Source organism: Lepidochelys olivacea, assembly GCF_965140295.1.
Source record: "Lepidochelys olivacea isolate rLepOli2 genome assembly, chromosome: 26".
In the NCBI taxonomy this organism is placed as follows: Eukaryota; Metazoa; Chordata; order Testudines; family Cheloniidae; genus Lepidochelys; species Lepidochelys olivacea.
Genome location: NC_140436.1, coordinates 4,327,229 through 4,342,906, shown reverse-complemented (window position 1 = coordinate 4,342,906; position 15,678 = coordinate 4,327,229). Strand labels below are relative to the sequence as shown.

General features: G+C 48.2%; 1 protein-coding gene across 1 annotated transcript; it reads left to right on the top strand.

Annotated features, from left to right (window-relative positions):
- The first annotated feature begins 6,888 nt into the window (after positions 1 to 6,888).
- Positions 6,889 to 15,581, top strand: MAK16 (MAK16 homolog). Its single transcript, XM_084615239.1, has 10 exons — positions 6,889 to 7,042; positions 8,484 to 8,533; positions 9,163 to 9,272; positions 10,567 to 10,631; positions 12,085 to 12,236; positions 12,597 to 12,651; positions 12,751 to 12,825; positions 14,042 to 14,158; positions 14,808 to 14,864; positions 15,363 to 15,581. The coding sequence occupies exons 1-10, from the start codon at positions 7,028 to 7,030 to the stop codon at positions 15,570 to 15,572; spliced, it is 906 nt and encodes a 301-aa protein (XP_084471365.1). The 5' UTR covers positions 6,889 to 7,027; the 3' UTR covers positions 15,573 to 15,581.
- Positions 15,582 to 15,678: the final 97 nt, after the last annotated feature.

Genomic DNA, 15,678 nt, shown 5'->3' with positions numbered 1-15,678 from the left:
CAGCCGCTGCGCACCTTAGCTGGCAATGCTCCATTAAGTTCAGATGGGGAATGCAAGTCAGACCCCTTGCTCATTTCTGTGTGTGTTTATAAATCAAGAGCAGAGGGGCTGCGCCCCAGAAACCACCCCACCTGTGCATGCTGAGTTTATAACGCTTTGACTGCCTGAGGATGGTGGCTTTTGGGATTTTTTTTTTATGCCAACAATTTGGAGAGAATTGTACATGTAGCCAAGTAAAGATGTACACACATGCGATATGTTATCATTCCCGTCCAGTCAAGTTTATTAATAGTGACTTAGCCAACGTGCCCAAAACACGACCTATTACAGTAAACCTTAAAACAAAAGCCATAATTTTAAAATATTAAAATACATATAAATACACATTAAAAAGAACACAAACCAATTAAACCATATAATCACCATACCACTTGCCTCTTCCTTATTTCGGCAGCTGGTCATGCAAATAGGGCAACCACTTGGATCACAGATACAGTGGCAATTACTAATAAATATTCTGTTTTCTGAAAGGTTGTAGAAAAAGGCATTGGGGATGAAAACACAGAAAGCCATTTTGACCTCAAGTGCATTACACATTAGAGTATAATAAATACTGCGATCAGTCTTCCACCTGCCCAGAGCTGCCTGGTCAAAGGCAGTTACATTTCTCAATGCCAGTATATTGGCCTTCTAAGTAAACTGTTATTATTCATATATTTTATTTGTATGGCAGTAATGTTAGGGGCCCGAGTCAGGATCAGGGCCCCATTGTGCTAGTCACTGTACAGACTCATAATACTCTGCTCTGAAAATTGAAGTCTTTGCAGGTGCCAGTCAGTGGGCATGATTCTAATCTCACACTAGTGTCACTTAGTAGTAGCTCTGCTGAAGTCAATGGAACTGCACTGGTGTGAGAGGAGAATCAGACCCAGGGACTTCAAACTGAGAAAAATCGAGAATCCCACTGATATTCCCTGCCTGGGAATGCAGCTTTAAAACAGATGCAGATTCTAATCCTAATGAGTTTGTCACTGTAATAAATCGACCATGCACTGTACACGAATAGGACAAAAATGCCCCTCTAAGGGCACATACACACACACACACACACGTTATGGAGGCACCAGTCACGGTTCCATAGTTAAGACTGCAAAAAGAACGGGAGGACTTGTGGCACCTTAGAGACTAACCCATTTATTTGAGCATAAGCTTTCGTGGGCTACAGCTCGCTTCATCTGATGCATCCATCGAAAGCTGATGCTCAAATAACTGGGTTAGTCTCTAGGGTGCCACAAGTCCTCCTTTTCTTTTTGCGAATACAGACTAACGGGGCTGCTACTCTGAAACCCGTCATAGTTAAGACTGAGTTGATGAAATGTGTGCATTGAACTGTGTCAAACAGACAACCTAGCACAGAATAAAAGAAACCTGTTCCAGGTGGGCCCTGGAGCAACATGCAGTGGGGCGAGAGAGAAGCTCAGGGCACGTCTACACTACGGGCACTACAGTGGCACAGCTGTAATGCCATAGCATAAATGCATCCTACATTGACCAAAGGGGTTTTTCTGTCAAAGTAGGTAATTCTTCCATCGACTTAGTCAGGCGCACACGCTGGTGGGTAGGTCAGCTTAGCTACAGTGCTCAGGGCTGTGAATTTTTCACACCGCTGAGGGACGTCGCTAGGTCTAGCTAAATGTCCAGGGTAGCCCAGGGAAGCATCTACCTTGCAAAGTGTTGTTGGGCTAGCAATGTTGGTTAGGAGCAGGGAAAAGATCAACCGCCTGACAAAGCAATGCCAGCAAAAGCACGAGTGGGGGGGCACTTATATTGGCAAAACAGTTGTTCTACACACAGCGTATTCAGTTTGGGGGAAAAGAGCTCTTCGATGCTGTACACTGCGTCCTGCCCAGAGGGTTTGCTGGTTTAGCTATACAGGCAACCCTTTCTAAATCAGGATTAGAAATTGTTCTGAAAGATAGAAACCAGGAATTAATTCCAGGAAGGGGAGCTGGGGGTCAGACTAGATGATTCCTGTGGTCCCTTCTGGTTTTAGAATCTGTGTCTCCACTGTAGGCGTGGCCAGAGAGAACCTGCATGTGACTGCAATATCATCTATTGATGGTATTTGCTGTTTGTCAACGAAGATGGAGATCTTTGCCCTGCAGCCAGTCGCACGCCCATTTCACATCATAGCAGAGAAGCATCTATGTTCTGTGTCTGTGGTAGCCTCTCACTTTATAAACTATATTACATTTCCTGATGTTGTTTTTTCATGCTCCAGTGACAGCTGCCCTTTGTGGGCTAGATTAGGGAACAGGAGCCTTTCCTTGCTTGCAAATTTAACCAGTCACTTGCTTAGCGGCTTCTCTTCTGGAGACAGTTAGGACCAAATTTGCAGCCAGCCTGAGAACTTGCATACCCAATTGTTCACCCACACAGCTGACTGTGCCCGTCACGCTGGCTATACACCCATCTTGCACACACTAATTCTGTGTTTGAACAAATTGAGTTTGTTGCTGAGATCCAGACAGAGAAAGAAAATAATTTGCTAGCATTTGAGAGGGTACAAGCTAAGCAGAGAAAGTATACTACATAAGAGTAGGTTAGACAAACACCTGTCAGGGATACTCTAGATCAGAGGTGGGCAAACTACGGCCCGCGGGCCACATCCGGCCCGTGGCACTGTCCTGCCTGGCCCCTGAGCTCTGGCCGGGGAGGCTAGCCCCTGGCCCCTCTCCCCCGCTGTTCCCCCTCCCCTGCAGTCTGAGCGCACTGTGCCATGCCACCAGCGCTCTGGTCTGCCGCTTTTGCCGGGCAGTGTGGCGTCGTGGCTGGCTCCAGCATGGTAAGGGGGTGCGGAGCGGGGGGTCCCGGGGCGGCAGTCAGGGGACAGGGAACAGGGGTTGGTTGGATGGGTTGGGGGAGGGCAGTCAGGGAGCGGGGGGGTTGGATGGGTTGGGAGTTCTGGGGGGGGCAGTTAGGGGACAGGGAGCAGCGGGCGGTTGGACGAGGCGGAGGTTTTGGGGGGGCGGTAAGGGGACGGGGAACAAGGGGCATTGGATAGGGGGTGGGAGTCCCAGGGGGCCTGTCAGGGGTCGGGGGTGTAGATAGGGGTTGGGGCAGTCAGGGGACAGGGAGAAAGTTGGAAAGGGGGTGGGATACCGGGGGCAGTTAGGGATGGGGGTACCAGGAGGGGGTGGTCAGGGGACAAGGAGCAGGGTCGTTGGATGGGTTAGGGATTCTGAGGGGGGCAGCCAGGGGGCAGATAGGGGGTGGGGGCCAGGCTGTTTGGGGAGGCACAGCCTTCCCTATCCAGCTCTCCATAAAGTTTTGCAACCCCAATGTGGCCCTCGGGCCAAAAGGTTTGCCCACCCCTGGTCTAGATAATACAGGGGACTGGACTAGATGACCTCTCATGGTCCCTTCCAGTCCTATGATTCTATTATTTTTCATACAACTGATTCTAGTCCTACTCATTCAGTTGAATATCTATCTGTCCTCGGGGAGACAAGGGAGTTGGTGGTAAACAGGAGGGAATAGCTCCCCATGGGACTGGACCTCTGCAGATATACACACACCTCACAGCTTCAGGTGCATGTCTGCTCAGTGTGGAATTAAAAAGAATCCGTCTATGTCAGGAGCTGATTGTATCAGTCGGTCTCTGTCACTGCGGCAGCTGCAATTTCCTTTTCTGAAAAACAGAGCGTGTGAATGGAAAGAACAGATATGCCCTGTGGCCAGAGCACCCTCTCCTGTGATCCTTTCACATCTGTGACACATGTCCAGAAAGGGTTAAACATCCTGCAAAATAAATGACTCATATTCAACCCTTAAAGACGGGGGAGATAATGTTGGTGTTTTTGTGTATTTACATACATATGGGTAGTGGTCAACAATGTAATCAACAGTCCCTGTCTATGCTGTATTCTGATCTTTCAGAGATCAAAAGAACATCCTAGCATTTAAATGAATTGTAAACTCGGGATATTTCTGTATTCATCTCTCTTTGAAATGTATAGCAAATCATCAGTGAACAGTGGAGAAACAGGCAATTGTCTTGTGTTAATTTGCACAGCTCAGTACCGGTGATGGACCCACTTCAAAGATGCCCTGATTACCTATTATTCCCCGAGGGACTCCGACTTGTCAAAGAAGCCCTGAAATTGTATAAAAGATCCTTGGGTCCCAATCCTATTTATCTCATATCTGCTTAAGCTTCATCAGCGGAAGTTTGAGTCACCAGACTGAGATCCCAGTTATGCTGGAAACACCCTGGATATGATATTGGACATTGGACTATAGCCTATAAACTACATTCTAAAAGAATTCTTTGCAACTACAAAGCTCACCATCTCTACTATGTACCTGAACCTCAAGAACTGAACTCATGTCTGTCTGTATATTGATCTTTTAGCCATTCTCCCTCTCTTTTCTTTCTTAATAAATTTTAGTTTAGTTAATAAGAATTGTCTGTAGCGTGTATTTGGGCAAGATCTGGAATATTCATTAACCTGGGAGTAATGTGTCTGATCCTTTGGGATTGGTAGAACCTGTCCATTTATATGGTGAAATAAAATTTTCAGAAATCTTCATCATATTTGACTTGGGTACCTGGATGGAGGCCTGAGGCTGGGTTACTTTAAGGGAACTGTGTTGTTAGCTTCTGGGCAACCAGTAAGGTAATAAAGAAGCTGGTTTGTGCTGGCTGGGTAAACCTCAGTATTCGAATATCCACCAGTTTGGGGGATTATCTGCCCCATTCTTTGCAGTTCACCCTAATTGAGTGACCTCAGCTGGCCTCCACTGGGACCCCAGTCACAACATCTCACAAGCTACGGGCTGAGTCTGGCCAGTTCCTGGATGAGACACCTCCCTAGAAAACCCAGGTGCTGCAAAGAGCTGTATTGTGGCTCAGAAGGGGGTGTTCTTCCTTCTGAACACAATGCTGGCACGTTTTGGGGGTGGGGGGGAAGCTGCAATTGTTCCGATGAAATGCAAAACTGACCTCCTGAGGTCATTGCAATCCGGAGACCCTGTGCAAGGGCCTTAACACTGGTGACTGACCTAGATTCGGTGCACTTCCATTCTGCCTCCTAGGCCGTCTAGTTCAGCTTCACCTGGGCCTAGTATAGGATTGCTTCTTACAATCTATTTGTCAGGGCTCTGTCCCATCTGATTTTAACAGTCCCACGTGAGGAGGCTCCCACTGTTTCTTTTAGGGGGATAGTTTCATAATCTCATAGAAACTTCGCCATTTAACATTCATGCTAAATGTTCCATTGCTCTGTTTCAGCCCATTACAGCAGCCAGTTTAAATAACAAGCTCCTAGCTGATAAGACATTACAATCCCTTTATTTGGCCTTCTCCAATTGACTCCATGAATCATCCAGAGCCACTGAATACAATCAGCTGAGACCTTGACTTTAATCCGGCCCACAACAACCTATAAGACCTAAAAGCCCAGACTTCCTCCTGCTTTTCACTGAGCTCCCTGCAGCACGCACAGGGCGGCTGCTTTCACCTGATAAGGTGGGTTGTTATTATTATTATTAGCCAGCGGAGAGGGATGTGGGCTCTGTCGGAGCAACAGAACAATGACAGAGAGGTAGCCGGACCTGGAGGAGGAGCCTACTGGAACATGGCTTCTCCGGGAGGCTAACTCAGAGGTGCACGTACATCTTCCCCCAATGTCAGGACTGTAGTTATTAAAGAGTGTGACAGCCCCTGGTCTCCATGAGAAGGAAAAGGCATCAGCAAGAGTCGATGTCACATCCGTTCCTCTAGTACATGCCCAGATTGAACTCAGCAGTAAACTATTCCTGCCAGCCTGGAACTTTAGATGCTTTTAAATCACTGGGGTATGAGGGATGCAGAGACAGACAGAAAAGCAGGGACCTGAGAGAGGGTTTCAAAGAGGACAAGATCAAAGCATGTGCATCAGCAAGGTGCAGACAGACACACTGTGGCAGGCTAGCGTGGGGTAGATTCACACCACAGCTTGCCACAAACTCAATGTTTGCGTAGAAAAGCCTTAAGGGCTGGTTGACCTATAGCAGCAATGTGGACTACGGGAGTGTGATTTCAAAAGCACGCTAATATGCTGAGTATTAACTGGTCCATGCAGACCCTGCTGGTAGGCACTAAAGGCTCCCTAGTACACTGTAACACAGCGCGTTTGGAAACAGTCCTATGCTAAAGTGCACGAGGGAACAAACACACTAAATGCTAAACTAGGGACTCAGCAACAAGGGTACAAAGCTTAAACTAACACATAAGGAATTTTTATAGGCGAAACAGAAATGAAAGTAGATCCTATTTAGATAAGACTTTTGGGAAATAGCTAAAAAAAACCCCACCCTTCTCCTTACAGTATCAAAGAGAAAGCCCCCCAAACTCCATTTTGGACACAGAATTAATGCCCTGCTAAAAATACCACCACCCCCGAATAGCGAAACTAATAAACCCCAAAAGCCCTAGTTAGGGCCAATGAGCCGCGGTTAGAGGTTTCGTGCTGCCCTCTGCTGGCTGTAGGTGCGCACTACATCCCACATTTTGATATTCAGGATGCTCTTTTGTCTTATTGTTCAGCGCTAACCCTGGTGTTTCTCACCAGCCCAAAGCTCTTAGACAGGAGCAGAGGAAAGACGGTGGTTTTGGAAGCCGTATTGGGGTGTCCACACATAGCCCATCCCTATTCCCCCCTTTTCTGCATCACTCCCCCTCCTCTCCGCAACACCCCCCACCTCCCATTCCTCCTTCCCTCCTATTAACCCCTTCCCCCCATCACCTCTTCACCCCCCCCAAACAAATCCTACTCCCCACCGCTCCTTCCCCAATTCCTCCTCCCTTAGCCCCTCCCTTCTCCTTCCCCCTCCCCTCGCTTTCCCCGATCTCGCGAGATCCCAGCACTGGCTCGGCCCTGTGCCCTCCCACTGTCATGGTGACTCCCTGAAGCCGATCAGCCCCAGCCCCAGCCCGGCGTGGAGTTGTCAGGGAAGCTCGGAGCAGGGGAGCGGCGGAGGCGAGATGCATTCGGACGATGTGAGTCCGTGGTGGGGGTTGGTTCGGCTGCGTCCGCCGGCTCCAGGCAGCCGCGTCCTAGCCAATCAGCGCCACCAAGGCAGGGTTGATTCGGTTGCGTCCGGCCGCGTTTCCCTTCCCCTTGTCCACGTGGAAATCAGAGGGGTGCCGAGCATCGGGGGGCCCCGGGCGCTGAGTGGCCGGGAGGGGAGCTCACAGGTGCGTGGGCTGGCTGCAGCTCTGGGGGTGGTTGTCTCAGTCACCCCAAAGCTGCGGCTCCCTAAAGAGTCTGGGTCCCAGCCCCACTCTGTGTAACCTACGGACCCACCGGCTCCCATGGGGCGCTGGCCATGCTGGAGCAGGGAAATGTGCCCTCCTCCCCAGCGTTACAGGGGGCTGCTTGCTCTAGTGGGGAAAGCAGACCCAGATCGCCCATGGGGCAGCTCAGGACATGGAGTGGGACAACACTCCCACCTCCTGCTTCCTGGCCTCTGGGGGTGGGAGAAAGGTGTGGTGATGGGCAACCAGGTCTCCTGAATGGCTGTACAGCACCCCTAGTCATAGGGTCTTCCCTCCGAGGCTTGGAAACTGGATTTCCTGCATGGCAGGTAACCATAGGGTCACCCCCAGGACTGTCCTGGGAGTGAAAGAGCACGGTCAGGACAAGAGCCTGTGCTCAGGTTAGCAGGTTTGTCCAAGCAGCTATGGCTTCATCTGTGATGCTCATGTGCTAGCAGCTGGCTGCTGCTTTGGCATATAAGGCAGCAAGTTGCATTGCTGTTGTGTGTTTAAATACTGCATGTGATTATCACTGTACCCAACACTATTGTAATTATAACCGTAGAGCTTGGAATGCCCCAAGGCTTTACAGACTGCAGAGGAGACATGGTCTCTATCCTAAAGAGCTTTGGGTTAAAATGAAAACATGTGAGAGACCCACAGGGGATGGGGTAGTAGATTACAGGAAGTTCATATGCTGGTTTAGAGAACCGTGCATCCATGTTAGTGGGTTTTAATATTTTGTTTGGGTTTTTGTAGCTGTTGTTTTACCTTATGAAAACTTATAATAACTTGTTGTGTCAGCAACGGTGCATCCTTCCTTGCTGGTGAACTCACCCCCCAAAACAAACAAAAACAAAGAGAAAGTATGGATACATATGCTGTGCAGGCTCCAAGCTTGGTTTCCTTGCCTGCAATGTGCTGTAGTAGATCCACCTGAGTCTCGGCTCCTGGGTTCTATTCCAGGATCTTCTGCTGACTTTAACCCAGACAATTCACTGCTCTCTGTCTCAATGTTACCATCTGTAAAATGGAAATAATAATCCAGATCTTCCCTCTGATGTGCTGGGCGGCTTGGTTAATGAATGTTTGTAAAATGCTGTGAGAGCCCTGGATGACTGGCTTCTCTAGAAATGCATGTGCTACCCTATGAAATGTACTAACTGACCTCTGGTTTATTCAGGTTGTCTGGGATAGTCTTGGAAACAAACAATTCTGCTCTTACAAAATAAAGTGAGTATGTCAGGATCCAGCTCTGCATCTTGCTCTTCAGATTCCAATTTGAGACCCAGGTTGCTACTGGGAGGATGAGTTCCTGGCTGCCAGAGCCAAGTGCTATCTGTTTCAGAGTGTCCCTTAGCGCTTTAATTTGACTGCTTCAGGAATTCGGCACATTCCAAAGGCTGGGGTGGAACCAACAATCTGGAATTAAAAGGTTAGGAAGCTCAGGGTGTATCTACCCTGGAATAAAAGACCCACAGCATGGCCGTGGCTGGCTCAGGTCAGCTAACGGGCTGTGGGGCTAAAAATTGATGTGCAGATTTTTGGGTTCGCACTGGAGCCTGGGCTCTGGGACCCTCCCTGCTTGTGGGATCCTAAAGCTTGGGCTCCAGCCTGACCCCAAACATCTACCCAGCAGATTTACATCAGCTGACATGAGCCAGCTGCTTGTGTTTTACTGTAATGTAGACACACCCTGAGTGTCTCTGTGACTCAGTTCCCCCATCTATAAACTGGAGATAATCCTTCTCTACCTGATAGCAGCAGTTGTGAAGTTTAATGCAAGAGGACTTGTATAATATGTGAGATTCTCAGATGGAATCTTCCATGTTAGCGGCTCATCTAAAGTCTCTTCTTTCCAGGACAAAGACACACAACTTTTGCCGCAATGAGTATAACCTGACAGGTCTGTGCAATCGATCATCCTGTCCTCTGGCAAATAGCCAGTATGCAACCATCAAAGAGGAGAAAGGTGAGACTTCTGCAGTGCCCCAGCAAGGGCCTTGCAACCTTGCACGGCCCTACCCCTTGTCTCTTTCACTGGAATCATGGGCAGCTTTTGCTCTTTCCTCTGGTTGACAGGGTCCCTTTAAGGCTTCTTTGGGTCTCAAATGCACATTGGTAAAATATCCAGCCAGACATCTGCCATGTATTAAGTAAGATTGGTGTGTGTGTGTGTGTGTGTCTCTCTCTCTCCAATGGGTTGAATTGCCCAGCTTTGTGCTTTCAAGAATTTTCTTTGTGTTCCTCTTTTCACCTCCCCAGTAAGCTAACTGTAGGCCAGAGAGAATGGCTCAGGGTTCTAAGCCTCAGGTTTGAAGCCCCTAGACGCTCTTGGTATGTCTACACTGCCCTGGGTTAGTAGAACTCAAGTTACCAGACTCTGGGTCTGTTAACTTAGGGGTTGAGCATCTACCCTCATTTGTAACCCCAGGTTACGAATTGTTCAACCCTGGGTCCCAACCTGGGTTCCTGCATCTACACTGCATTATGCATGCTGAAGTCCAACTGCCCATATCCCAAACTTCCTTGTGCCTTCCCAAAGGGCCACTCTAGCCCTTTGTTCATGGTGCAGGGTGGGAAAACTTTACTGTCTACCAAACTGGACTGTTCAGAGGACAAAGAAAGTCAGCCTGTCAGATTGTGGGATACTTCCAGAGCACAAGTGCAGTGGGGCTTGAATGCTGCGTGTCAGCTTGACTCAGGCTCGGACCCACCACCCCCAGGAAACCCTAAGTTAGCGTGGTTTGTGTATAGAAAGGAGGAGGGTTAGGTTTGAGTCTGAGTTCGAACCCTGGGTTTACACTGCAATGTAGACATTCCCTCTGGAGCCACAGGGTGGGCTCAGACCCCCTCTGCAGTTCAGTTGTATGAGACCTTTGCCCTGTGTGGGTGTGAAAGCTCCGTCCCAGGGGACTTTCCTCTAAGAGTAGTCTGCCTTGAGGTGTGTGGCCTCCTGCTCCCCCTCGCCCAAACAGAGTACAGCAAAGCCACGCATACTCCATGCCAAGTGGGTGAGCCCAGGCTTGCAGCCTTTCACTTAGTTTGTTGATGTTGCAGTAGCTGAGCATGTTACCCTTTGGAGCGTAAGCCCCCCTGTGATGAATGCTTGTGTCTGACATTGGATCCCCGCCTATATTCAGACTGGAGATCTGGGCAAGTGTCCCAGTGCTGGAGTTTTCTGCAGTGACTGGGACGAGCTAAACTTGTCTCTTGAGTGCCTACTGGTGGTTTGAATGAGTTCATGTTATTCCTCTTTCCCTTAGGTCAGTGTTATCTGTACATGAAGACAATAGAGCGGGCGGCTTTCCCCAGTCGACTCTGGGAGCGGGTGAGTTAAATCCCATACCGAGCCTGAAACTTAATCTAGCAAGTTGACACATGTCACCGTTGTTTTTTTAAAAAAAATGTTCCACTATTTACAACATATCCAAAGCATTCCTGTTTAAGCCCACCTAAATCAACCCTGATGTTTTTGTCCCTAGGTGTGGGCGGGCTAAAGAGCAGGTTCTGATGTGGGTAAACATCTCAGGACCCGCAATGGGATACGGACACTTCCACCTTGGGATTGTTCTAGTCCACATTATTTAAATTTTTCTTAAACATATATTAAAAAGTGTCAGCTGTTCTGGAGAGAACATATCTTCCACTGCTGAGCATTAATGCAGTATATTACTTGTATACTGGCCCTGCAGAACCCTTGTGTCATGGCAGTTTATGGCACTTAACCTAATGAAATGTCTTATGCCAAGAAAATATCCAATGGCAGCGTAGTCCCTGCTTTTCACAGACTATTAGTGCTGTCATTTTACACTGACTGTTTCTTTAACAAAGCGTGCCCTGGCTTTCTAGAGCCCACAGCTGGGTCTTGAACTCAGATCTCCCAATTCCCAGCTCTGCCACAGAGGCTCTTTGAATCTCTCTGTGACTCAGCTGTATAACTGGGATAGTACTTGGGAAGACGTGAAGATACCATGAAGATGGAGGCTGTATAAGACACTAGGTAGAACACAGAATGGATGAATCACTGACCAAACTGCTAGGCTTTCACTGGTAATCTAACCTATGATCAATAGAATCCGAAGCCAGGAATGTTTGAAAAGTGTTCCTTTGATGTAACGGCCAAGGGATTTTTTTTCTTTGAATGTGTCTGGTCTGGTTGGCTCTGGGGATTGTTAATACAGAGACTTGAACCTCTCTCTTCAAATCTGATCCGAGTTAGTCTGATGCTCAGTTCTCATCTGACTGATGGCTGTTCTTTGACCTATCTGTAAAATGAGATGCTGGGAAATAATTCCATTCGCAAGTGTCCATGTCACAAAAGCCATCACCACAGCAGGATCCTTGTATGTAGCATCAGCAGAGAGACCAAAGATTGGATAGATGGACTACAGACTGAATTCCTTTTGTTTTAGAACACACCCATAGTAAGAGATTGGCCCTGTCCCAACGAGCTTACAGTCTAAACAGGCAAGACAGACAAAAGGGTAGGAAGGGAATGTTCCCATTTTATAGAAGAGGAAATAAGGGCCAGAGAGGTTAAATAACTTCCCAAGGTCACACAGGGAGTCTGGGCAGAGCTGGGATTAAAAGCCAGATCTTCTGAGTCCCAGTCCAGTGTCTTAACAGCAAGAACATCCTTCCTCTTGCTCACTGGGTTTCAGAAAAAAGCCAGGGGCGGAAGTGGTTCAGCACCACAACCACCTTAAACTCCACTCCCCTTTGTGAGGATGTCCCAGAATTGCATCTGCTCCAAAGCTTTTCACCCTCCCTCTCTCTGTCAGGTCCGACTGAGCAAGAACTATGAGAAAGCTTTAGAGGAGATAGATGAGAACCTCATCTACTGGCCACGCTTCATCCGGCACAAATGCAAGCAGCGCTTCACCAAAATCACACAGTATCTGATCCGCATTCGGAAGCTGACACTCAAGCGACAGTAAGTGATGACGGTTCACTTCCTTCCCTCTGCTCCATACCATCAGCCTGTCTGCCTCTCTTAGGGCTGGTCTATAGTTTAAAATAAATAAATAAATCATTGGGTCCATCTAACTGAATCTGTTTGAAATTAATTTAGTTACAACCCTAATGTAGATGCACTTAAACTGATTAAAACTGCACTTTTATGAGCTTAGCCTAAGTTTCCTTTGAGAGGCCAGTTTGTGCCAGGTGGGGAGCAGGGAGCATCCTGTATCGGAGGCTGGGGAGGGACTTGAATAAACATTCACTCGCTTGGTGTGCATCAGTGGCCGGTAGACTGAAATCTTCACTAACTGACCTTCTCTCTTCCCCATCACAGGAGGAAGCTTGTTCCTTTAAGCAAAAAGGTGGAAAGGCGAGAGAAAAGGAGAGAGGTAACGTGACTCTTGTGCAGCCCTGATTCTTTCAATGCTTCCAGTTTTTTTGCATCTTGGAAATGAATTGATGCCAACTCCTCTTTCCCCTGGTACTAGGAAAAAGCCCTGATTGCTGCTCAGCTGGACAATGCCATTGAGAAGGAGTTACTGGAGAGACTAAAGCAGGAAACGGTAAGGGTTACCACCTCCCGTCTCCTAGCACAAAAGTGTATCCCTCTGCTAAGCTAGGGGGGTGTTTACCAAGCTCATTCGAACAGCGATGCATGAGGCAGAATAGGATCCAGCCTGCTTTCCCATTGCTGTGTTGGCTCCATGTTTGCTAACAGTTCAGATTTGCTTGTGATCATTAGCTCTGCTGAGATTGGGGAGGCTGTTCTTACACAGCCACTCTTCTGCCTTTGGGGAATGCTGTTGGGAAGATGAGCTCTCTAATATTACGAGGACAGAACTATTGGTCACTGGCTCTGTACTTGTTCATAGCTGTATTTGGCTCTGAGCCTCAGTCCTGAAGTGCTGTATAATGTGACTGGCATAAAATGCATAATAAACCAGCGCTATAAACTAGTGAATAATCTGAGTAGTCTCGCCCACCTGCTAGAGTCAAACCCTTTACGTCCTCAGCATCTCTGTCTGGGCAAGGCCTCTGGCCACCTACAGCAGGGTCAGCAGAGTAAAGGGCTCTCTTGGCCAGGGCTGCAGTGCAGCCTTTAGCAAGGGCTGATGAGGAGAGCTGATTAAAAACAAAGACACATGAGGGGGAATCACTGAAATTTGTCCCTTTTTATCATGTTAAAATATTCAAAAGTTCAGTCTTTTCCACCAATCCTAACAATCAGCTCTCTGTGTGCCCAAGGGGCAAGGCAGCTTGGAAGCTTTACGTAGCAAATCCAGCAAACCCTACCGATGCTCTGAGATTTACCCCCACCTGCCAAACCAGAAACAGGTCATGCAGTTGAGGATCAGGCACTAGATTTCACATAGCTGGGTCACTTGCTACCTGCTGCACATCACTTCTGGAGGCAGCGCATGATAGGGTTTGGCTACAGTGTGTGACCTGATGATCAACAGATCTGTGCAGGCTAAGATAAGGGGGTGAGTTTGGAGGAGCTGACTCTCATGCTTCAGGGCATTAGGTGACCAATGCAGAGGTCAAGAAAGTAAGTCGTACCCCTCCCTTCCTGGGGCACACTGCGAGTCAGGACAGATTTCTTAAGGGCCAGTATCAAATGTGGGATAAATGGATTCTGTGGCCCATTAGTCTAATCTAGTTTGGTGTAACCTGTGTTCTTAGCCCTCAGCATGGGGTGGACTATAGCCAAAAGGAGTCAGTTCCTAGATGATCTATCTTCCTGGTATGATTTAAAGCAGGTGCTTGTTTTCCTTTCAGTATGGAGATATCTATAACTTCCCCATACATGCCTTTGACAAGGCTCTGGAAGAGCAGGACGTAGAGAGTGAAGCAGAGTCTGACACGGAGGAGAAGGAAGAAGAGGAGGAAGACGAGGTAATGGTTGTAAAATTCTCCCATCAGAGTGGGGCAGTTAAGCCATGACTGCTGTAGTGCTGGACCCTTCCTCCTACCCCAAAGCTCTTTGCCGCTGACTCCTGTCTGTAACCTGTTACGAGTGTTAAAATCCCTTACTAGAGAATCAGTGCCAATAATTGGGGGATTTAGTCCAGGAAGTAGTCAGATTGTAGAGATACCCCTGTAGCTTGCAGAAGGCAGCATGCTGAATGCTGCTTCTGCAGTTAGTAGTGGTCCCTGCTCAGCAGAGACACCAGGCAAATGCAGCACTAGCTGCTGGAACTGGCCCTTTGTGAATGCTGCGTGGTGGGGGCCCTTTGTGAATGCTGCGTGGTGGGGGCCCTTTGTGAATGCTGCGTGGTGGGGGCCCTTTGTGAATGCTGCGTGGTGGGGAGAGCAAGTGGCGGTTAGTTCATCATTTATAGTTTTGAGTCTTCTGTGTAGCAAATGGGGAACAGTGCTACGGGCTCCCCTGTAAATTCAGCTCTATAGAAGATGGTCCAGGACCCTGACTCCCAGTATCTGAGTGGGTTGCGCACACCCTTCCTACAGTGACATTCCCCCACACTCCAATCCTCGTGCAGTGCATCCAGTCTAGATGCTCAATTTCTGACCTGATCTCTTACAGGACGCTGACAAGAGGGAGTTTGTAGAGGTAGATGAGAGCGACCTCAGTGACTTTGAGGTATGTGGAACACCCTGATAGCCTGATCCAGCTACGCATCAAATGGAAAGGGGCATAATGCATGTGCAGTGATACAGATACCAAGAGTTCTGGCCCCAATCTTGCTCAATGATTACACTAAACCGGCTGAAAGGTTATAGCTAACCTTAGCGCATGAAGGGATGTTAAATCAATGGAATGCAGCCCCGATCATCCTGCATTTTCAGTCCTCCTGTAACTGCCCAGATTAGCTCCTTTTCATTCCAACCATCCTCCCCTCTGGCTGTGTTCGGAGCTGTGTTCATGTGATTAATGTCAGAGCAATTGGATTCACATGTTGTAATATCAGACTGCAGCGTATTCATTCTGTTCCCTTCAAAGGCAGCATGGAATAGACAACAGGGAGCCAGGACCTACACGATGGGAGTAATGCATTTGCAGAGGAGTGGAGGCTTAGTTAAAGTACAGCGCTTTTAAGTCAGTATCTGTATTAACCCTCCTGTCTTCCCTCCTGTCCAGGACATGGATAAGCTGGCGACAAGCAGTGAGGAGGAGCAGGATGACAAATCCTCCAGTGAGGAAGAGGAGAGAGAGATGGCGGAGAGAACCTGTCACTCCAAATCCAAGGGCAAAGCTCCTGTGAAAGGACCAGTCAGGACAAAACGAGCCTACATTGAAATAGAGTATGAACAGGAAACAGAACCTGCAGCCAAATCAAAAGCAACCTGACTCCTTCGAAAGAGGGTATAACTTGAGCTGTATGCTGGACAGTGGGACTGTATAGCTGGAGGAGTATGACAGTGTGACTTTAGCAGGGGGCATTTTGACAGGTGCA